The 24867-nt window shown below is 42.4% G+C and overlaps 2 protein-coding genes across 5 annotated transcripts in view; one reads left to right on the top strand and one right to left on the bottom strand.

The window, feature by feature from the left end:
* The first annotated feature begins 81 nt into the window (after nt 1-81).
* LOC124013697 lies at nt 82-9490 on the top strand. 3 transcript variants are annotated; one of them, XM_046328123.1, is made up of 8 exons: nt 82-443; nt 5232-5428; nt 6241-6345; nt 6454-6549; nt 6872-6982; nt 7161-7281; nt 7386-7679; nt 8305-9490. In XM_046328123.1, exons 2-8 carry the CDS (start codon nt 5279-5281, stop codon nt 8451-8453), a joined length of 1026 nt encoding a protein of 341 aa, XP_046184079.1. In that variant the 5' UTR covers nt 82-443; nt 5232-5278; the 3' UTR covers nt 8454-9490. The 3 variants fall into 3 exon arrangements, with proteins under 3 accessions (XP_046184079.1, XP_046184078.1, XP_046184077.1); XM_046328122.1 differs by lacking the exon at nt 82-443 and adding an exon at nt 3405-5097; XM_046328121.1 differs by lacking the exon at nt 82-443 and having other exon boundaries at nt 5114-5428.
* Nucleotides 9491-10290: 800 nt separating this feature from the next.
* The window catches only part of LOC124013696 (ras association domain-containing protein 8-like), a 33223-nt gene continuing 18646 nt past the window's right edge, over nt 10291-24867 (bottom strand). For both annotated transcript variants that reach the window (XM_046328120.1, XM_046328118.1), the window contains exons 3-5: nt 22215-23146; nt 14235-14364; nt 10291-13954 (exon numbers count right to left, since the gene is read on the bottom strand). In XM_046328120.1, the coding sequence (XP_046184076.1) occupies nt 13839-13954; nt 14235-14364; nt 22215-23146 (1178 nt within the window). In that variant the 3' untranslated portion in view covers nt 10291-13838. The remainder of the gene's footprint in view (nt 13955-14234; nt 14365-22214; nt 23147-24867) is intronic.

Genomic DNA, 24867 nt, shown 5'->3' with positions numbered 1-24867 from the left:
CAGACAAGGCTCCGCTGACACCCAGGTGTAGCAGTGGTAAGAATTCACTATGGGGCGGTTGGGACAGCTTTATGTAGGCCCTAACAGTTTGTGGGAACCGTTTGTCACCGTTATAGTGCAATGAATGTATTGTTTAGTGTAGTGATTTTGCTGGCATGCATATCTTTTATTTTTTTGCCCCACCAACATTTACATGCTCAAATCGCCACTGATTTCTAAGATAGCTGCTGGGATGGTGTAAGTAAAACTGGGTTGCATTATACACTGCAATGGATATTCCAAACCTGATGCCCAGCCGGCTCTGCTGTCACTGATCAAAAATGTTTTTATTTGCTGCCTAACCCAATGGTTGTGTTGTGTATAGGCCTACAGTGGCTGTTCAGGAGGAGAGTCTTGTATATTGAACAATACTGTACAATGCCACTTGAGGATCGGCAGATTTGGTGAGTCATTGTGTATTACATTTTACATTTAAGTAATTTAGCAGACGCTCTTATCCAGAGCGACTTACAAATTGGTGCATTCACCTTATGACATCCAGTGGAACAGTCACTTTACAATAGTGCATCTAATGAGCATCCCAGTAAGACTAGATGTCACCATTAGCATCGGCTAATAGAGATCCCAGTAAGACTAGCTGTCGCCATTAGCATCGGCTAATACACACCACAGTAAGACTAGCTGTCGCCATTAGCGTTGGCTAATAGAGACCACAGTTAAGACTAGCTGTCACCATTAGCGTCGGCTAATAGAGACCACAGTTAAGACTAGCTTTCACCATTAGCATCGTCTAATAGAGACCACAGTTAAGACTAGCTTTCACCATTAGCATCGGCTAATAGAGACCACAGTTAAGACTAGCTTTCACCATTAGCATCGGCTAATAGAGACCACAGTTAAGACTAGCTTTCACCATTAGCATCGTCTAATAGAGACCACAGTTAAGACTAGCTTTCACCATTAGCATCGGCTAATAGAGACCACAGTTAAGACTAGATGTCACCATTAGCATCGGCTAATAGAGACCACAGTTAAGACTAGCTGTCACCATTAGCATCGTCTAATAGAGACCACAGTTAAGACTAGCTTTCACCATTAGCATCGTCTAATAGAGACCACAGTTAAGACTAGCTGTCACCATTAGCATCGGCTAATAGAGACCACAGTTAAGACTAGCTGTCACCATTAGCATCGGCTAATAGAGACCACAGTTAAGACTAGCTGTCACCATTAGCATCGGCTAATAGAGACCACAGTTAAGACTAGCTGTCACCATTAGCATCGGCTAATAGAGACCACAGTTAAGACTAGCTTTCACCATTAGCATCGGCTAATAGAGACCACAGTTAAGACTAGCTGTCACCATTAGCATCGGCTAATAGAGACCACAGTTAAGACTAGCTGTCACCATTAGCATCGGCTAATAGAGACCACAGTTAAGACTAGCTTTCACCATTAGCATCGGCTAATAGAGACCACAGTTAAGATTAGCTTTCACCATTAGCATCGTCTAATAGAGACCACAGTTAAGACTAGAGTATCTAGTCTAGACTAGAGTATCTAGACTAGAATATCTCAGTAACCCAATACAAGATACGAAGACAAGGATTTGAACCCTGGACATCAAATTGTATTTATATGCTGAATACAACTGGTGTAGACTTTACCATGAAATTCTTACTAACCAACCATGCAGAGTTTAAAAATAAAATAGTATTAAGGAATAAATAAAAATACACAAGTAGAGTACCAGTACCAGATCAATGTGTAGAAGTACGAGGTATTTGAGGTAGATATGTACATGAAGGCATGGTAAAGTGACTAGCATTGAAGGTCCCCAAGAATGTCTGCAGCATTGAAGGTCCCCAAGAACACAGGGGCCCCCATCATTCTTAAATGGAAGAAGTTTGGAACCACCAAGACTCTTCCTAGAGCTGGCCGCTCAGCCAAACTGAGCAAACGGGGGAGAAGGGCCTTGGTCAAGGAGGTGACCAAGAAGCCAATGGTCACTCTGACAGAGCTCTAGAGTTCTTCTGTGGAAATGGGAGAACCTTCCAGAAGAACAACCATCTCTGCAGCACTCCACCAATCAGGCCTTTATGGTAGAGTGGCCAGACGGAAGCCACTCCTCAGTAAAAGGCACATGTGACAGACTGCTTGGAGTTTGCCAAAAGGAACCTAAAGACTCTCAGACCATGAGAAACATAATTCTCTGGTCTGATGAAGCCAAGATTGAACTCTTTGGCCTGAATGGCAAGCGTCACGTCTGGAGGAGAACTTGCCCCATCCCTATGGTGAAGCATCATCCTGTGAGGATGTTTTTCAGCAGCAGGGACTGGGAGACTAGTCAGGATCGTAGGGAAAGATGAACGGAGCAAAGTACAGAGTGATCCCTGATGAAAACCTGCTCTAGAGCACTCCGAACCTCAGAATGGGGCGAAGGTTCACCTTCCAACAGGACAATGACCTTAAGCACACAGACAAGACAATGCAGGAGTGGCTTCGGGACAGGTCTCTCAATGTCCTTGAGTGGCCCTGCCAGAGACTGGACTTGAATCTGATCGAACATCTCTGGAGAAACCTGAAAATAGCTGTGCAGCGACGCTCCCCATCCAACCTGACAGAGCTTGAGAGGATCTGCAGAGAAGAATGGGAGAAACTCCCCCAATACAGGTGTACCAAGCTAGTAGCGGCATACCCAAGAAGACTCAAAGCTGTAATCGCTGCCAAAGGTGTTTCAACAAAGTATTGAGTAAAGAGTCTGAATACTAATGTAAATGTGATATTTAATTTATTTTATTTTTTATAAATTAGCAAACATTTCTGCAAACCTGTTTTTGCTTTTCCATTGTGGGATATTGTAGATTGATTGTAGATTGATGAGAGGGGAAAACAATTCAATCAATTATAGAATAAGGCTGTAACTTAACAAAATGTGGAAAAAGTCAAGGGGTCTGAATACTTTCTGAAGGCACTGTATATACAAACCCTATAGACACTCACTCAACACTACACCACTACATTGACACTCCCACACACATTCACATACACTACATAAGCACACACACACACACACACACAGACCGACACAACACAAACACACATACATACACATTACACACACATGCACATTCACACACACTTTGAAACTCATCAATTGCTGCTGCTCTGTTATTTATTGTACCCATGTTATTATCTATCCTGATGCCTAGTCACTTTACCCTGCCTTCATGTGCATATCTACCTCAAATACTTTGTACTTCTACACATTGATCTGGTACTGGTACTCCACTCGTTTTTATTCCTTGTGTTACTATTTTATTTTTATTTTTAAACTCTTTTGGTTAATAAGCATTTCATGGTAAAGTCTAACCCAGTTGTATTCAGCACATAAATACAATTTGATGTCCAGGGTTCAAATCCTTGTCTTCTAATCTTGTATTGGGTTATTGAGATATACAATAACTCAACAAATCTTGTTCAAGATACAAAATCGTGTGTGGACAGACAAGATTGTAGCTTAATCTGATCCTGTCAGTTCCTAATTTCTTCACATTGGGTAATAATGAATGAGTCGGCTATGTCTTAATATTATTGCTGCAGGTCAACAAAATGACTTCTTGCAGTCCAAAAGTTCAAATATTGTCTTTTCATATTTTGAGATGAAATGTGCTACAATAGTAACAAACACAAGAAAGGGCAAATGTTCAACACTGGTCTAAATGTACTAATTAAGCATTTCATATAACATCAGCTTATTACAATGTTGCCATAGACGTGGCAAAGTCATTTCTCTCAGATGTTTGTGGGGAAAAGGAAGTAGATCATGTCATTCTCATCCACGACAGCTCCGACATAGAGAGCAGTAGCAATGGTGCATTTTTGTAGGCACTAATTCAGCCATGGTTCGTTGGACGAAGCTTGTGGGGAAATTAGTGGAATTTTTGCAGGGTTTTTGGATAAACTGCAAAAATTTGTTCTGCGGTAATCACAGGTTTGGGAGATCTTATACGTTTTGTTCTATGAGATCATCTTCATCAGCTAAAGTCACTTTTTGTGAATGTTTAAGTATTTATGTAATTTCAAAAAGTACAGAGCACATAAAGGCTTCATAATTCATTAAGGTCATGTTAAATGACTGATGTTATCTCATAGAATAAAACATTCAAGATCTCCTAAGCCTGTGTTAACCTCTGACCTTATTTTTGGCGTTTATCCCAAAACCCTATTCTTTCCCCATCCATTTTCCCCATGGGAATGGCTGAACGTATGAGAGTTAACTCATTTTCGGCTTTTAGTTGGCGAGCTCTATTATCATCCCTATGAATTAATGTTGATGGTTAAGAGGCAGCTCCCCAGAAAACTGCAGATGACTTTGACCTCCATCTGACAAGGCAAGTACGCAGGACAAGCCTTTTCCACAATGATGAGAGCTCAAATATTCTTTATTAGATGGCAGGACAGTAACAGCAATTTTGTTGACATTTGAAACAAAAATATGAACCATTTAATAATATTTCATTCATTTTAATGACAGAAGTGGAGCTGTCTCTCCGTCAGGGTTTTGACTAGGTGGTATACAGGATGTTTTTTGTAGCAGGTTAGGAGAATTAGGCTATTTTGGTGGGAAATATTATAAACCCTCAATTAAACTAAATGATATATTGCAATTACTAAATACAAAGAGAATAATATTTTGTGGTATGCATCTTTCTTTTTTAAAAGGAGGACCTTTATTCTGAAGGATTGTTTTTAAACATCACCCGGAAGTACAGTACTTCGTCGAGGTCAATGATTTGTTTGTTGTTCGTCAAAGCACAGATAGATGAGTAGAACATCTTTGGTAAAAGTAATGGGATGTGCAAATCTATAGAAAACTGGTTTAGTTTGCTAGCTAACTAATATAGTATTAGCTAGCTTGCATAAAGATATCAACCTTTTTAGCTACGTTGTAAACCCTCAGTGTATATTCTAGGCTTGGTCACTCCTAACATTAGCATCAAACTCTTTAGGTAGCTAACAGTAGCTTGTTTCAGTGGCTTCTTTTTCTTTGCAAACTAGCTATGGATATCATTATTGATCCAGCATCAGAACAAGGTTAGTTTGTGTAAAATGTAGAAAAGTGATATCCATTCAAATATGTCCAATAGCCTACACATGGCTTGTAATAATAGTAACTAGCTGAGTTATGGAATGTATTTGTTTATCTGTTAATTGCTCTTCGGCGACAGATCTCCCCCTGTTCTCCCTGCGTCTCCTGGTTCCACCTCTACGACTGATGTCAGCTTTCATGTGGCAAGTGGCTCAAGAGCGTAATGTGATGCAGTATGGGAAGCTGGAGGAGTTTGTGACTTTGGTGACAGAGATGGTTCCAGAGCTGCTGAACTCCAGGCAGAGGACACAACTCATCCTGGGACTGAGAGCAAGGGTGAGAGGTGTAAATATTGAGGGTTGGGATGAGAAAAGTCTTATGATGGAACAAACTATGGGCAGCTACTAGCTGCAATTACTGTACGTCTGCTCTGATTAATCAGGCAGTAATAAACAATTCATTGGTACATACAGACAGCAACTAATGCCTGCAAAATCGTATGAATGTTCATTACAAGCCAGAATGTTGAATAAAATTACATTTAAACTTACTCTACCGGTTGTCTGGCGGATTGTCCTTCAGCATTTGTGACATTTCCACAGGAAATTATTGTTTACCCAACCTTTTAGAGATATGGTTCGGCACCTAGGTAAAATTTGTTTAATATTGGATATTTGTTTTTCTCTTCAATAGCTATAGAACCAATATTCTGAATCGGGGGAGGATGGAGAACAATCCACACCTTTTTTTGTGCGTGAATATTTTTCAATATTTCTTTCCCCTACAATTCCACACAAAAATAATCTCTATCCTCCCGTTTCAGAAAATACCATTTTCATTGTCATGGCAAGCTTGGAGAGAGAGAAAAAATCCAATATATAATTACCTTCACCTTAGTAGGCTCTAGACAATACTTTCCTGCGGATATTTTATTGAGTTTCAAGCATCTGAAGGACAAAGCACACAGACAACTGGTAGAGTAAGTTTACATTTAACTTTATTCAACATTCTGGCTTGTAAGGAACACTTACACAATTTTGCAGGCATTCATTTCATGCTGTATGTACCAATAAATAGTGTATTCCAGCCTGATTAATCAGACTACCCTGGCCCTAGTCCTGCTTTTCACATATCCACCTCTGTTCCAGATGGTTTTAGAGTTGTGTTGCAGTGCGGGCAGAGTTGACCTCCTGACCATCCAGGCCCACCTGGACATAATCCACACGTTGACAGAAAAATCCTTACACAAAGAGGTAGTTTAAATTGGCAACACTTTATGAATGAGACACTGGGAATAACTTTATTTCTGAAAGATGCACTCCTGTACATTTGTCTGATGTTTTGTTTGCGCCTAATGACAGAGTCATGGTGATGAATTGGAGGCTTCCGATTCTAACTTTGTGGAGCTAGTCCAAACACTGCTGGGAGACCCTTCTGAGAGGGAGCATTTCTTCCAGGTGAGGAACTTTCTCTCTAGAGTTCTTTATGATCTGTTTGCTTGAATATATTTCTGAAATAGGCTACTAGTTGAACATCTACTTAGATCAACTGCTCCTCCATTGTTCCCACAAGTAAGGGAGGAGGCTGATGACATCACATCAGACCAACTCCTTGAATTGCCTACTGCTTGTAGTTTGCACCCTTACATGTGTGTACATTACTGTACTTATACTTGGGATATTGTTTCTTAACAGGAAAAGTTCCAAAATAGCTGGAGTGCATCTTAAATGGAGACATTTGTCACTAGACCCATTTCATGTGATATTGTCTATTTCACAGGAGGTGTTCCCAGTCCACTATGGCCCTCGGTATGACACAGCGCTGCAGACACTGGTGTGGGAGTTCCTCTCCAGACTGGAGGAGCTGCTGCCTGTACCAGACCTCACGCAGGTACTGAGGAAAACATCTCAGTTCTAAAAGATTGACGGAACATCACGTCATGTGGCTCTACAGATGAATTGAATGGTGTTTTTGGTCATGTCCAAACTTGTACCAGCCACTTGAGGTTTTGTATTTCAACTCTTTATTATCCTGTATTGCCCTGCTCCCCTTGCCCTGTCCCTCTTAGACAACAGCATGGCTCAGTGCTGCCCCCTCTGTCCTGGAGGAATGTGGAAAGACTGTCTTTGACCCTGAACAACTGAAGACAGTGCTGCAGCACCATCAGCGTCGTGGAAACCTGAACAAGAGTAAGTCTCCATCCAGATAATGAAGTAAATAGTCCAATTGGACACCTCTTGTATTTTTTACTTGCCAATGTAGGTGAGTTTAACTGATGTTCTCTCCTACTCAGGTCATGTCCCTAAATACACTGCAGATACCATCCTGTCCACACTGTCCATCCCTCCAAAAATGGGAGTTGTTATTAACTACGAGCCAGACAACTCTGACAATGTGAGGCCATACTCAGATGACAATGAATGCATAGATAAGGGGGTAGAGGTCAGTGAATATGAAGACCACAATGAAATCCTGGATGAAGACACTGATAGATGTTTGGAGGATCTAGGGCTGTCTACATCAGAGGAACAGGAGGGTCTGTCACCTGCAGAGACCTCAGTGTTGGTTACTCCAGTACCCTGTGATGGTAAGGAAATTAGAAAAGTTCAAACACTCATCCATTGTTTATGACTAATAAAGTATATGAATTATAATGTGCAAGTAATTGAAAAAATAATAAAAACATTTGAGTAAATGAGGCATACGAAGTCTATTCTATGTGCTTCCACGCAGGTGTGGTTCTTGACTTAATTAAACAATTAAAGTCACATGCTTAGGGTCATGTATAGAAATGCTGGGCAGGCTATTTGCCTACCATGGCTATGCCTCCATAGGATGGCGATGCCCCCATCCACAATGCACGAGTGGTAACTGAATGGTTTGAGCATGAAAACGATGTTAACTATGTGCCATGGCCGTCAGTCACAGATCTCAACCCAATTGAACAATTATGGGAAATTATGGAGATGTGCCTGAGAGAGCATTTTCCACCACCAACAAAGCACAAAATGATGGAATTTGTTGTCGAAGAATGGTGTCGCTTCCCTCCAATAGAGTTCCAGACACTTGTAGAATCTATGCCACGGTGCCCAACGCCCTTTGAAAACATTTTATATTGTTGTTTCCTTTAGTTTGGCATTTACCTGTGTAAAAATATGAATCTATATATATGGTGGTTATGTAATCTTATCTCCTGTATTTTCTCTTTACAGAATTGGACTTGGATCATTCTCTCAACGTAATGGTGAATGCTGATGAGCCATCCCAGGTTCTTACCTGCACTCTGCCTCCATTCGCTCACAGTGAAATGGCCAACCTCTGCAAGGACCGACCAAGTAGAAAAGGACAGAAAGCAGGTTGACAAGAAAGAAGAGGTGGTCAGAAAGGGGGACAAAAAGAGGGTGATCAAACCGGTTGACAAGAAAAAAAAGGTGGTCAGAAAGGGAGACAGAAAGAGGGTGATCAAACTTGTTGACAAGAAAAAACATGTGGTCAAAAAGAGGTTGATCAAACCGGTTGACACGAAAAAAGAGGGATCCCCTGCACCCCAGAACAGGACTCATACATGTGAGTGTGGGAAGGTTTTCAAAAAACCATCACTGTTGACGCTACATATGGGAGTTCACACGATGCCATATCATTGTGACCAGTGTCCCAAACGATATGCTACTCCTGGGGCACTGAAAAAACACCAGCTACTTCACACAGAAGAAAGACCATTCGCATGTGAACACTGTGACCGGAAGTACAGGAGTGCTTATGATCTCAAAGTGCACGTACGCATTCACTCTGGGGAGCGCCGTCACATGTGTACTGTCTGTGGTAAGAGGTTTACCCAGCAGTGTGCACTAGTGAGACACACGCGAATGCATGCTGGGGAGAAGAATTATTTATGTAGCATATGTGGTAAGGCATTCCTTACCTCAGGAGAACTGCGGTTGCATACACGAACGCACACAGGAGAAAACCCCCACACCTGTAAACATTGTGGAAAGGGTTTCAAAGTATCTTGCCATCTTATGGTTCATCTGCGATCTCACACAGGCGAGCGTCCTTACGCCTGCACCCAATGCCCCAAATCTTTCACAACCTCAGACTCTCTTAGAACGCACATATATACACACACTGGGGAGAAACCTCACCGGTGCTCAGAGTGTGGGAAAACATTTACTCAAAGGGGTAATATGGTAAATCATATGAGAAGAGTTCATCGACCGGTTAAGATTCTCCAAAAGTACTCGCAACACAGACAAAGTCTCGTAAAAAAAATAACTATGTAGGAGTTAACTCCAATGTAAATACTAGCAGTATACACGTGATTTTACATGTCCTCTTTTGTATATCAGATTATCATACCAAAACATGTTTTTCAATAAACTTCTTCTGATTTTTCATGTCTACACATGATATTTGAGACTACAAATAACGATAATGATTTTAGAAACGGGATTATGATTTACACTGACCCAATTTAAAATGGTTTAAACCTCCAGATTCCTTTACACTTGTAAAATATGCAGAAACAATGCATCCCCAACTACCTCCCGTGTTGTTCAGGGAGATCTGAAAACTTGTTCGAGATGTCTCTTTAATTGTGTACAATTAATTGTGTAAAAAATGTGGGCACAATCAGAATGTTGAAGATCAGAACTTATGTTAGAGCAAGGTATAAACGGGCTTGATTCAGTCTGCATTGCAGAATGATCGTAGAAGATTTGCGTTATAGCGCGATTAAAATTGAAAGGCATTGTTCCTGAATTTGCGGAGACTGTGTTCATGGTAAACACTGCATATGTCGACTCAATCGGAAATAACTTTTAAATTTGTACACATATCTTCTGTGATACGGATTGAATCCAGCCATAGTCTATACATTTCTCTCCCAGATCTGCAAAACCAGTGGTCCAGGGTTCAAATCCATCTTTTCTTATGTGTTGGATTATTGAGATACATACACACTATGACTCAACCACTCAACAGATTGTTCCAAGACACAAATCATTTGTGGACAGACAAGATTGTGGCGTCTAATCCTCTGTTCCTAATTTCTTTACATTTGGTAATATCATTCATTGAATGAATCAGCTGTGACACAATATTAGTGCTGCAGGACAACAAAATGAGTTCAAATATTGTCTTTTCATTTGAGTTGAAGTCCGCTACAACACAAGGACAAACTTTCAACACTGGTCTAAATGTATTAAGCATTTCATATAATATCAGTTTATTACAATGATGTCATGGATGTGGCAAAGTCATTTCTCTCAGATGTTTATGGGGAAAAAGAAGTAGAACATGTCATTCTCATACTTGACAGCTCCGTCTGAAATGTTGGCAGAACTTCCTTCCAATCGTTTACTCTTTGGGCTGGTTTCCCGGACATATCGTCAGCCTAGTCCTAGACTATAAACTTTATTCACGGGAGATTCTCTATTGAACGTCCTTCTCAATCCAAAACTAGGTTTAAAGCCGGATTTAATCCGTATCGCTGAAGAGCTGCGACACAGAGTTTCTAAACCCAGAGACTTTCGGGAAAGCTTGCGAAACAGACCAAGCAAACCAGGCTGGGGTTTGAGAAGTCAATGAGAGAAGTGAAAAATTATGAATTAGTTCTCAATTTAAAGCCACAACCTAGCTTCGAGACAATATTTTAAGAAATTGAACATGTTATTACCTTTTGACCTTTGGAGACCTGTGCATGTGCAGTACGGTGCGAGATGACCGTTAGACCCGATGACGTGTTTCCAACGTTGCCGTGACATCGCCTACAAGTCTGGGCAGGTATTTATTTTGGATAAGCAGTTTATGCCTTCGTTACTGTCTTTTGCTGCACAATAGAAATGTAAAGGCAATGTTCCCGCGTTCGTGGAGACAGCATTCATGGTAAACGCTGCATATGTTGGCTCAATCAAAAATTATATAAACATTTCAATTGCGCTAGAGCGCTACAGATTGAATCCAGCCCTTAATCTGTGTCTAGAAAACCGTTGATTATAGACATGTTTACGAAGACAGGCCCAAAAGACTTCTGAGAACACCATACTCAGTTGGTGCAACATTTAAAAACAGTCCTAAAAGATTTCAGTCCAGTCATTCCATGTCATTTCAGCGAGCAATGACACCCACCATCTCAGATTGTTCAGAAATAGTTTGTTAGAAACAAGGTAAAATTGGCATTCCTAAAACATTATTTTATTGAAATATAATTTAATCAAAATAATGTTTCAGGAATGGTAATCGTATCTGTTACTCACTACAGAAACAATTTCAGAAAAACCTGAGATAGTGGGTGTCGAAATCCTCATGTGTTTTTTGATGTGAAACGACCCTGCAACTTTGGGCCTTTATTTGTAGGCTGTGTCTAATAACCACCAAAATATGGGGCACTTTTTAGGGTTTAAAAACCCTATTTGTTTACAGTTTGCATTTCGGTGTCCTCTGACATATTCGAGTGAATGCACTGATCTGGGACCAAGACATGCCACTGTAGAAGACAGAGCCATGCAGTCCGTAACATACACTGTGATAAATATTATACTTCCATACTTATAACTCCACTATCATCGTAAGCCTCTGGTCATTTCAACAATACAAAAACATCACTGAAACCAAGCCATCAGTGCATGCACCAAGCTGTCCACAGAGTAGCAGGATAAAACCAAAGTTAATTCATATTACGTACAACTATTGTCTTTGTCAGCATTATGCATTCTTTTAAATATTGTAAAAATATTCCAATACTATGTAGTGATTATTTACAATTCAGTAAGGCATGCTAATAGTCTATGCTGTGTACGTTGTTAAGCGCCATTGTTCTTGTGTTAGTGGGTTACATTTTGGCGACACAGCTCAACCCTTCATGATCCAAACTAGGACATCAATAATACTGAATGGAAGGAGCTTTAGGTCCGTCTAATGACCTTGACGTGCGTCCACCGGCTTTGCTGTTGGTGGGTTTCCCTGGTATCAACTAGTCCACAACCAAATAACAACCTTTTATCTCACACAGTCCTCTCCACCGGCTTTGCTGTTGATACCAGGGAACCCACCAACTAGTCCACAACCAAATAACAACCTTTTATCTCACACAGTCCTCTCTCTACGAGGCTGAAGAACCACAGAGTGGAGTTCGATCTATTGACAGATACATTCACAGTCCAATAACTCTCTCCATTACAAATGCATCACTTTTAAAGTGGAGGCAGATACAGTGGCCCCTGTAAAGGCATTTACAGAGCATGTTCTGTTTTAACAAATTAAGTACATTCAGGTTGACCGCTACCAATCACATTGTCTAACTTGCTTTGGTTCATGTGAGACATCTTTTTAACTTCAGAAAAATTATTAGCCATGTAAGACTAGACAAACCAACAATTATTCAAAAGGTTACAAATGATAAAAGAAAACCACAACACAAACAAGACATTATCTCTAAAAACTAAGTGGTAAGTACAAATTCTACAGGCCCTTCCAAAGTAAAAGTGCAACGGTAAACTTACAGCATACTAAAAGATACCAATGATGAAAGTGAATAACCACATAAATTGCATAATGTAATATTTTTGCAAGTATAATCAATATGAAATGACCAATATTAAGATCCTAGCGAAATATTTTATGAGATGTATTCTGCCACCCAGTGGCAGACCAGATTATACAGCAATTGACATCAGTCACAAAAAAAAATAAAATAAAAATCACACAACTGATCAACAATGAGTCACTAGACTGCTGTGTTGACCATAAATGGTGCATCAGATCTCTGGAGCATAGCTGCCATGACTATAAGTATCTGTTATAACAGCCTTTACTGTTCTTAAAGTCTTTAAGGCAGTCAGATATGGCTCTGCTACACACCACAGGTCTCAGACAAGGTGGCCTACCTGTGTAAAATATGGTTTTCTGACCCATTCTGTTTCGTTAACAAATGGCCATTAGACTTTTGAGACCTCTGTCTTTGTAAATCATGGTTGTCTGAAGATATTTTAATTTCCTCTATATCGCATGATCTCCAAGGGACTTTCTTTAGTCTCAACCCCTACAAACAGCTGGATTTCCTCATGGTTGGCCAGGGGCAGCAGTGGACTCTTTAGTTAAGTCATCACATGGCTGTGATTGTGCACTTTACTAGTCCATTAGCTTGCTATATGAAGGTAACAGAGTGCTAGGTGGTGTTAATACCATATTTCTCGCATCTACTCAGTCCTTGTAGGTCTTTGAGAGGAAATAGAGAAGTGCACAGAGGTGAGGCTAAAACGTTCTGTTTGAAATTGGGCCTTCTGTACCTCAAAAGATGCAAGACTGTTTCAAAAGCATAGCAAGAACATGGTCGAGCTCTCCAGCTATCTACCAGTGGCAGAACAGCCAAAACGAGGCAAACATTCTAAATCCTATAGTCTTGACAAAACTGTTGGGGGTCTCTGTGTGTTCTTATGGAAGATGGAGGAAACGCAGCAGAGAGAAGGGGAAGGATGGCATTGTGGGAGGACAGGGTGGAGATCAGAGGAGGCTAGGGGATGAGCTGCCAGCGCAAGTGCTCATTGTAATGGTTGTTTCCATGTGTTTGGTACCATTACATTTATTGCATTCCAGCCATTACATTGAGCCCTTCCTCCTATAGCTCCTCCCACCAGCCTCCTCTGGTGGAGCTCCAATGGAGATGAGAGATGGCTCCTCCAGGGGAGAAGCCGACTCAACTCCAGCAGAGGGTCACTGATGGTAGGCAGCAGAAGGTAAAGGTCAGGGGTCAGACGTAGATGCCCTCAGGGTTGAAGCCTGAAGACACTGGACTCTGCAGAGCTCGGAGGTTGCCGGGGAGGAGGCGGGAGGAGCCCAGACGTTTCAGCAAGCCTGATTGGAGGTCTGGAGAGAGAGGGGAGGAGGAAGTCATCAAGAAGTCTATGTTGTATTATTTTAATTTTAAATTATACTTCTTTACTTTCAGGTTGTGCATTTAGTGTGTAAATTAGACTGTGGCGTGACAAAATGTAACATTACTATCCAAATAAAGAGCTTTACAAAAACCTGACATGGTGTACTAACTTCCAGTAGGGGGTAGTGTTGGATAATACATTTTTTGAAATGTTTGAGCCCAGATTGGGCAGAAAATCTGACGAGGAAACTTTGTAATGCTTGTGTGTACCTGTGTTATTCTCCTGGTCATTGGGCTGGGCTGGTAGAACGCTGACCTTGGTGCCAGTCTGATGGATGAACTGCTGAAGGTTCACCTGTCTCAGCTCCCTGGTCAACTGCTCCAACTCCTGCTCCTTCTCCTGCAACAAACAACCACTCAACTAGTCAACTACTCTATACTCGGTTTGTCAACTGATGGGGCCCACCTGGCCACTCGTGCCTAACAAGCAACTTTATAGATTCATACAATGTTTAAAATATATCTTTATCTCGTGGAATTGTATTCCTTTACATTTAAGGCTATTTGCAGGTGGAATTGTTGCATTGAGAAGAACCTTTAAAATCAGACAGTTTACGGTTACATACATATTGCAGGTGGTTAAACCCAATAAAGGAGCAGTCATTCTAGGGCCCAGCTAAGGAAGAGTTGGTTCTAGGGAAAGAGTAATGTAAGTCTGGTGGAGTAGATCTGAAATTCTTTTCAGGCCCCAAAATCACCAGTAGTATATAACTCACCACCCAAATCTTTAAAATAACTGTTTTACCTCACGCCCACACTATTGCTGCATTTAGACAGGCAGCCCAATCAGGCAGATTATTTCCACTAATTGGTCTTTTGACCAATCACAAAATATATTTTCACATCATCTCTTTTTCAGAGCTGATCTGATTGGTCAAAAGACCAATTATTGAAAATAAGATCAGTATTGGGCTGCCTGTCTAAATGTAGCCTGTGTGGTGTACTCCACCCTGTAAGTAAACGTTACATCATGAGAACTAATAAGAGGCCTCCAAAATGTTCCTACTAAAAACACAGGGCCCTTTTCAATCAAACACAGTAACTTCAAAAACATTCTTCCCAAGCAGTGAGAAACCATGCTTAAATTAATAAACAGTTATGTTGCATTGTAAACATGGTTTTGTCAAGGACATGAATCCAAACTAATATAAATTCAGCGCCAGACGAATGTAAAATATATATATGTAGTACCAGTCAAAGGTTTGGACACACCTACTCATTCCAATGTTTTTCGTTATTTTTACTGTTATCTACATTGTAGAATAATAGTGAAGACATCAAAACTATGAAATAACACGTATGGAATCATGTAGTAACCAAAAAAAGTGTTAAACAAATCACATTTTATATTTGAGATTCTTCATTGTAGCCACCCTTTGCCTTGACGATAGCTTTGCACACTCTTGGCATTCTCTCAACCAGCTTCATGTGGTAGTCACCTGGAATGCATTTCAATTAACAGGTGTCCCTTTTTAAAAGTTAGTTTGTGGAATTATTTGAATGAATAATGTGTCAGTTATGTTGTGACAGGGTAGGGGTGGTACACAGAAAATAGCCCTATTTGGTTAAAAAAACAAGTCCATATTACAGCAAGAACCGCTCAAATAAGCAAAGATAAATGACAGTCCATCATTACTTTAAGACATGAAGTTCAGTCAATCCGGAAAAGTTCAAGAACTTTGAAAGTTTCTTCAAGTGCAGTCGCAAAACCTGCCACCTTTATTTAACCAGGTATACCAGTTGCGAACAAGTTTTCATTTACAACTGCGACCTGGCCAAGATAGAGGAAAGCAGTGCGACACAAACAACAACACAGTTACACATGAGATAAACAAACGTACCGTCAATAATACAATAAAAAAGTCTATATACAGTGTGTGCAAATGTAGTAAGATTAGGGAGGTAAGGCAATAAATAGGCCATAGTGGCGAAATAATTACAATTTAGCAATTAAACACTAGAGTGATAGATGTGCAGAAGATGAATGTGCAAGTAGAGATACTGGGGTGCAAAGGGGCAAAATAATAAATAGCAATATGGGGATGAGGTAGTTGGGTGGGCTATTTACAGATGGGCTACGTATAGGTGCAATGATCGGTAAGCTGCTCTGACAGCTGATGCTTAAAATTAGTGAGGGAGATATGAGTCTCCAGCTTCAGTGATTTTTTTCAATTAGTTCCAGTCATTGGCAGCAGAGAACTGGAAGGAAAGGCGGCCAAAGGGGGAGTTGGCTTTGGGGGTGATCAGTGAAATATACCTGCTGGAGCACGTGCTTCGTGTGGGTGCTGCAGTGACCAGTGAGCTGAGATAAGGCGGGGCTTTACCTAGCAAAGACTTATAGATGACCTGGAGACAGAGCGTTTGGCAACGAATATGAAGCGAGGGCCAGCCAATGAGAGCATACAGGTCGCAGTGGTGGGTAGTATATGGGACTTTGGTGACAAAAAGGATGGCACTGTAATGCACTCTATTTAATGAGTAGAGTGTTGGAGGCTATTTTGTAAATGACATCACCGATGTCAATGATCTGTCATTTTTACGAGGGTATGTTTGGAAGCATGAGTGAAGGATGCGTTGTTGCGAAATAGGAAGCCGATTCTAGATTTTGGATTCGAGATGCTTAATGTAAGGCTGGAAGGGGAGTTTACAGTCTAACCAGACACCTAGGTATTTGTAGTAGTCAACATATTCTAACATGGAACCCAAAATGGCTGCGCACGTGCGCCATCGTGCATAAATGAATTTTGTCCACCCACACCAAACGTGATCAAAACAAAATATCAAAACAAACTCTGAACCAATTACATTAATTTGGGGACAGGTCGAAAAGTATTAAACATTTATGGCAATTTAGCTAGCTAGCTTGCACTTGCTAGCTAATTTGTCCTATTTAGCTAGCTTGCTGTTGCTAGCTAATTTGTCCTGGGATATAAACATTGAGTTGTTATTTTACCTGAAATACACAAGGTCCTCTACTCCGACAATTAATCCACACATAAAACGGTCAACCAAATCGTTTCTAGCCATCTCTCCTCCTTCCAGGCTTTTTCTTCTCTGGACTTTATATTGCAATTGGCAACTTTCATAAATTAGGTGCATTACCGCCACTGACCTCGTTCGTCTTTCAGTCACCCACGTAGGTATAACCAATGAGGAGATGGCATGTGGGTATCTGCTTCTATAAACCAATGAGGAGATGGGAGAGGCCGGACTTGCAGCGTAATTTGCGTCACAAATAGAACTGACTTCTATTTTATCCCTTGGCAACACAGATGCTCGTTGGCGGCGGGAGCAGTGTGGGTGCATTAATTGAATAATAGAGATTTCTCAATTTATGTTGTAACGCTCTAACAGAGTAGTGATGCTAGACGGGCGGGGTCCAGAGTAGTGATGCTAGACGGGCGGGCGGTCGCGGGCAGCGATCGGTTGATGAGCATGCATTTAGTTGTGCTTGCATTTAAGAGCAGTTGGAGGCCATGGAAGGAGTGTTGTATGGCATTGAAGCTCGTCTGGAGGTTTGTTAACTCAGTCTCCAAAGAAGAATCAGAGAATTACCAGCAACAAGAGTGTCATCGTTGATTTATACAGAGAAAAGAGTCAGCCCAAGAATTTTTATTTAAACCAGCTAGGCAAGTTGAGAACAAGTTCTCATTTACAATTGCGACCTGGCCATGATAAAGTAAAGCAGTTTGACACATACAACAACACAGAGTTACACATGGAGTAAAACAAACATACAGTCAATAATACAGTAGAAAAATAAGTCTATATACAATGTGAGCAAGGGAGGTGAGATAAGGGAGGTAAAGGCAAAAAAAGGCCATGGTGGCGAAGTAAATACAATATTGCAAGTAAAACACTGGAATGGTTGATTTGCAGTGGAAGAATGTGCAAAGTAGAGATAGAAAAAATGGGGTGCAAAGGAGCAAAATAAATAAATAAATACAGTAGAGAAATAGGTAGTTGTTTGGGCTAAATTATAGATGGGCTATGTACAGGTGCAGTAATCTGTGAGCTTATCTGATAGCTGGTGCTTAAAGCTAGTGAGGGAGATAAGTGTTTCCAGTTTCAGAGATTTTTGTAGTATGTTGCAGTCATTGGCAGCAGAGAACTGAAAGGAGAGGCGGCCAAAGGAAGAATTGGTTTTGGGTGTGACCAGAGAGATATACCTGCTGGAGCGCGTGCTACAGGTGGGTGCTGCTATGGTGACCAGTGAGCTGAGATAAGGGGGGACTTTACCTAGCAGGGTCTTGTAGATGACCTGGAGCCAGTGGGTTTGGCGACGAGTATGAAGCGAGGGCCAACAAACGAGAGAGTACAGGTAACAATTTATTGAGTAGGGTATTGGATGCTATTTTATAAATGACATCGCCGAAGTCGAGGATTGGTAGGATGGTCAGTTTTACAAGGGTATGTTTGGCAGCATGAGTGAAGGATGCTTTGTTGTGAAATAGGAAGCCAATTCTAGAGGAGAGTTTACAGTCTAACCAGGCACCTAGGTATTTGTAGTTGTCCACATATTCTAAGTCAGAATCGTCCAGAGTAGTGATGTTGGACAGGTGGGCAGGTGCAGGCAGCGATCGGTTGAAGAGCATGCATTTAGTTTAACTTGTATTTAACAGCAATTGGAGGCCACGGAAGGAGAGTTGTAATGGCATTGAAGCTCGCTTAGAGGGTTGTTAACACAGTATCCAAAGAAGGGCCAGAAGTATACAGAATGGTGTCGTCTGCGTAGAGGTGGATCAGAGACTCACCAGCAGCAAGAGTGACATCATTGATATATACAAAGAAGAGAGTCGGTCCAAAAATTGAACCCTGTGGCACCCCCATAGAAACTGCCAGAGGCCCGGACAACAGACCCTCCGATTTGACACACTGAACTCAATCAGAGAAGTAGTTGGTGAACCAGGCGAGGCAATCATTTGAGAAACCAAGGCTATCGAGTCTGCCGATGAGGATGTGGTGATTGACAGAGTCGAAAGCCTTGGCCAGGTCAATGAATACGGCTGCACAGTATTGTTTCTTATCGATGGAGGCTAAGATATTGTTTAGGACCTTGAGCGTGGCTGAGGTGCACCCATGACCAGCTCTGAAACCAGATTGCATAGCGGAGAAGATATGGTGGGATTCGAAATGGTCGGTAATCTGTTTGTTGACTTGGCTTTCGAAGACCTTAGAAAGGCAGGGTAGGATAGATATAGGTCTGTAGCAGTTTGGGTCAAGAGTGTCCCCCCCCTTTGAAGAGGGGGATGACTGCAGGTGATTTCCAATCTTTGGGAATCGCAGACGACATGAAAGAGAGGTTGAACAGGCTAGTAATAGGGGTGGCAACAATTTTGTCAGATAATTTTTAGAAAGGAAGGGTCCAGATTGTCTAGCCCGGCTGATTTGTAGGGGTACAGATTTTGCAGCTCTTTCAGAACATCAGCTGAATGGATTTGGAAGAAGGAGAAATGGGGAAGGCTTGGGCGAGTTGCTGTGGGGGGTGCAGTGCTGTTGACCGGGGTAGGGGTAGCCAGGTGGAAAGCATGGCCTGCCGTAGAAAAATGCTTATTGAAATTCTCAATTATAGTGGATTTATCGGTGGTGACAGTGTTTCCTATCTTCAGTGCAGTGGACAGCTGGGAGGAGGTGTTCTTATTCTCCATGGACTTTACAGTGTTCCAGAACTTTTTTGAGTGTGTGTTGCAGGAAGCAAATTTCTGCTTGAAAAAGCTAGTCTTGGCTTTTCTAACTGCCTGTGTATATTGGTTTCTAGCTTCCCTGAAAAGTTGCATATCACGGGGGCTGTTCGATGCTAATGCAGAACGCCATAGAATGTTTTTGTGTTGGTTAAGGGTAGTCAGGTCTGGAGAGAACCAAGAGCTATATCTGTTCCTGGTTCTAAATTTCTTGAATGGGGCATGCTTATTTAATATGGTGAGGAAGGCATTTAAAAGAAATAACCAGGCATCCTCTACTGACAGGATGAGATCAATATCCTTACAGGACACCCTGGCCAGGTCGATTTGAAAGGCCTGCTCGCTGAAGTGTTTCAGGGAGCGTTTGACAGTGATGGGTGCAGGTCGTTTGACCACTGACCCATTATGGATGCAGGCAATGAGGCAGTGATCTCTGAGATCTTGGTTGAAAACAGTAGAGGCGTATTTAGAGGGCAGGATGGTCAGGATGATATCTATGAGGGTGCCCGTGTTTACGGATTTAGGGTTGTACCTGGTAGGTTCCTTGATAATTTGTGTGAGATTGGGGGCATCTAGTTTAGATTGTAGGACATCCAGGGTGTTAAGCATATCCCAGTTTAGGTCACCTAACAGTACAAACTCTGAAGATAAATGAGGGACAATTATTTCACATATGGTGTGGTTGGGGATGGAAATTTCTATATTTTTGGTGTCCTTCCTAAACCAGGATTCAGACATGGCTAGGACATCCGGGTTATGCTAAAGCAGTGAATAAAACAAACTTAGAGAGGAAGCTTCGGACGTTATCATGCATGAAACCAAGGCTTTTACGGTTACAGAAGTCAAATGATAGTGCCTGGGGAATAGGAGTGGAACTAGGGGCTACAGGGCCTGAGTTAACCTCTACATCACCAGAGGAACAGAGGAGGAGTAGGATAAGGCTAAAGGCTATATGGCTAAAGGCTATAGGAACTGGTCATCTAGTGCGTTGGGGACAGAGAATAAAAGGAGCAGATTTCTGGGCGTGGTAGAATAGATTCAAGGCATAATGTACAGATAAGGGTATGGTAGGATGTGAGTACAGTGGAGGTAAACCTGGGTGTTGAATGACGATGAGAGAGGTTTTGTATCTGGAGGGACAAGTTAAGCCAGGTGAAGTCTCTGCATGTGTTGGGTGGGACGAAAGAGCTATCTAAGGCATTTTGAGTGGGACTGAAGGCTCTACAGTGAAATAAAACAGAAAAAAGGATAAGTTCATTAAAGTTATCTGCACCTCAGTCCAATGCTTCACAGAGTTTAACTAGCAGACATCTCAACATAAACTGTTCAGAGGACACATGAATCAGGCCTTCATGGTCAAATTTCTTTAAAGAAACCACTTCTAAAGGACAACAATAAGAGCAAGAGACTTGCTTGGGCCAAGAAACACGAGCAATGGACATTAGACCGATGGACATCTGTCCTTTGGTCTGATGAGTCCAAATTTTAGATTTTTGGTGGATTGATTGATCTTCGCATGTGTGATTTCCACTGTGAAGCATGGAGGAGGTGTGATGATGTGGGGATGCTTTGCTGGTGACACAGTCTGTGATTTTATTTAGAATTCAAGGCACACTTAACCAGCATGGCTACCACAGCATTCTGCAGCGATACGCCATCCCATCTGGTATGCACTTAGTGAGACTATCATTAGTTTTTCAACAGAACAATGACCCAACACACCTCCAGGCTGTGTAATGGCTATTTGACCAAGAAGGAGAGTGATGGTGCTGCATCAGATGACCTGGCCTCCACAATCACCCAACCTCAACCCAATTGAAATGGTTTGGGATGAGTTGGACCGCAGAGTGAAGGAAAAGCAGCCAACAAGTGCCCAGCATATGTGGGAACTCCTTCAAGACTGTTGGAAAAGCATTCCAGGTGAAGCTGGTTGAGAGGATGCCAAGAGTGTGCAAAGCTGTCATCAACATTTTTGGTTACTACATGATTCCATGTGTTATTTCATAGTTTTGATGTCTTCACTATTACTCTACAATGTACAAAATAGTAAAAATAAAGAAAAACCGTTGCATGAGTAGCTGTGTCCAAACGTTTGACTGGTACTGTATATGTTCCAGATAATATGCAGCCCTGTAAAATGGGCTTACATGTCTTACTTCATTATAATGTTTTCATCACAGTATAATCACCATCATCCATTTTACATAAGGTGTTTGTGTGTCTTCCAATCAATGATAAATGTTGTATTCAACCCTATTTTACAAAAGGTGTTTGTTTATGTACATCATGTGTTGTTTTCAAAACATTTAGGAATCTATGGAAAATGTTTAGTGTGGCACTTCTCTCTCTACTGCTTCTGAACATGTTTCATCCCTTAGGTCTTCATCAGTCAAAGCACATAGGAGCATAGATTGCAGTGTTCAGAGTCTCCAGCACCTCCCTAAAACGCTGAATTTGTGTATGTACAATCACTGTTTTCCTATACATTTTTCCTTCTACCAAAGCTGACCTGTAGTTTCTTGCTGGACTGTCCCAGTGAGCGGTCCACAGCCCTGCAGCTGCTCTCCAGCTGCACTCTGTGTTGGACCTGCTGCTCCAGCTCCGCCCTGACCTTCCCCAGCTGGGCCCAGGCCTCCTCCTCGTCCACCTGCCTGCTCTGCTCAGTCTCCTGCTCCAGGCCAGCCTCCATGCCCTGGATACGGGTCAGGTACTCTCCCAGCCGGGCTTCACACTCCCGCACCCGTCCAATCAGCTCCTGGAGCTGCTCCCTCAGCTGCCGCTCGCTCTCCTGCTCGATCTGCAGCTCGTTCTGCCAGAACTCCTCCTCGGACATCTCCACCTCATTCCTCCGCAGCTGCTGCTCCAGGCGCACCAGCTCCTCCTCCAGCACGCCAATGCCCTCCTGACCCTCGATGCACATGCCAACATCACCGCTCTCACAGCGGTGTAGCTCTGCCTCGGAGCCCTGCAGCCGGCTCTCCAGTAGCTGGAGCTTGTCCTTCTGCAGCTGGACCAGGCGCACCAGCTCCCGGGCTGGACTGAGGGGCACAGACACCACCCCCCTGCCCTGGTTCAGTGCTCTCTGCTGCTGCTTGGCCTCGGCATCTCTGCCCTTCCCAAAAATATCCCTCAAGCCCTTGGCCGTGAAGGTGAGGGACTTACGCTTGGGCTCCCGACGCTTGAGCGAGCGGTCATTGGCCGATGGGCGCAGCTTGGCCAGAGGCGGCAGGCTCTGGCGGTACAGGCCACGCTCGGGCACACGGGATGCACCGTCGGAGTTGGGACATTCGCTGAGGGAGGGGCCGGTGCGCTGGAGAACCAGCTGCACGTCGCTGGCATACTGGCCCCACATGTTGAGGGACACCACAGGGTTTTCATGCGGGGCCAAGTGACGTTCCGTCTCCCGCCATCTCTCGATCAACGTGTACCTGCCAGTACGCCCTGCAAAAAGAGTGAGATAATGATTTGATCAGATTCATTAATTGGAGCTTTACTAAGTAATTGGGCTTAGATGACCAATGTACAGTAGTCACACGGCAACTTTGTTTGCTATTTCTTGCCACATACCAGCCGGTGACCAGTTACATACAGACCAGTAGCTAGACTACACTCTGCAGTAGCAGCAGATTACAGAGATCACCTACCATTGACTTTGTCATTGTTATGCCCTCCTGCATTCAGAAACACAGCCACAACCCTAATCTGAACTCTTTACCTCCGCTAAGAACAGGGAAACTCTATGGAAGAACCTCAGACACAGTTTATTGGGTGGGCACTGTGCAGAGTTTTCAGAGTAATGGGTCGTTTTTTCTAGGAAGAACCCAACAGGGATTTCTCTATTCAAATATAGGAGCAGTTGTTCAGTTCCCATTCATGCTAGGGTTGGAGTAAGGTTCAATAAAATTGTGTGTGTGTGTGTGTGTGTGTGTGTGTGTGTGTGTGTGTGTGTGTGTGTGTGTGTGTGTGTGTGTGTGTGTGTGTGTGTGTGTGTGTGTGTGTGTGTGTGTGTGTGTGTGTGTGTGTGTGTGTGTGTGTGTGTGTGTGTGTGTGTGTGTGTGTGTGTGTGTGTGTGTGTGTGTGTGTGTGTGTGTTCTGCTGCAGTTAAGAGCACAAGCCACAGTCTTCCCCCTCTCAACAGCAGAACCCCTATGAAGGGAACACAGTTGTCACTACAGCTGAATCTGGCTGAAGGCCTTTCACATCAAAGTACCCTGGGCCAGACAAAAGACTGAACACATACAAAAGAGGCCCTGGACCATAACTCCTGTACTGTTGATGAAGACACAGCACAAATCCAATGGATTCATTTAACCCTTACATGCTACCTCTAGGACCTCCAAGTATTTTCTCTATAATAAAAATGACCTATGTAAACCATGACATCTCCACAGAATTTTGGTTCTAAGCAGTGCAAAGTGCAAGTGCAAAACTGTGCCTGTATGAACTGAAAACAGTATGAAATGATAGCAGTATGAAATGACAGCAGTATGAAATGAAAACAGTATGAGCAGGGTATTGTCGGGCTGAGCCATACTCACACAGTTCAGAACAGGTCTGCACAGTACTCTATCTCCATAATGCAAAAAATTGAAAAGTGGCTCCATGCTCCATGCCATGAAAGTGGCTCCCCGCTGGTTCTACAGCTATTTGGGGTAATAGCTTCATATACATAAATGCGGTTTCATTATGGGAATACAATCCAGTCATCATGTAGTTCTCTCTTCTCCTCTGCGAGCATCTCAATGACATCTATGAATCCTCCCAACACAGCTCATCTTGATTCTCACAATCTCTGTTCACTCCCAGTCAACGCTCATCTTGATTCTCACAATCTCTGTTCACTCCCAGTCAACGCTCATCTTGATTCTCACAATCTCTGTTCACTCCCAGTCAACGCTCATCTTGATTCTCACAATCTCTGTTCAACGCTCATCTTGATTCCCAATCAACGCTCATCTTGATTTCTCTGTTCACTCCCAGTCAATCATCTGATTCTCACAATCTCTGTTCACTCCCAGGTCAACGCTCATCTTGATTCTCATCTCTGTTCACTCCCAATCAATCATCTGATTTCAATCTCTGTTCCCAGTCAACGCTCATCTTGATTCTCACAATCTCTGTTCACTCCCAGTCAACGCTCATCTTGATTCTCACAATCTCTG

Source organism: Oncorhynchus gorbuscha, linkage group LG25, assembly GCF_021184085.1.
Source record: "Oncorhynchus gorbuscha isolate QuinsamMale2020 ecotype Even-year linkage group LG25, OgorEven_v1.0, whole genome shotgun sequence".
Lineage (NCBI taxonomy): Eukaryota > Metazoa > Chordata > Actinopteri > Salmoniformes > Salmonidae > Oncorhynchus > Oncorhynchus gorbuscha.
This window is presented reverse-complemented; position numbering and strand designations above follow the sequence as displayed.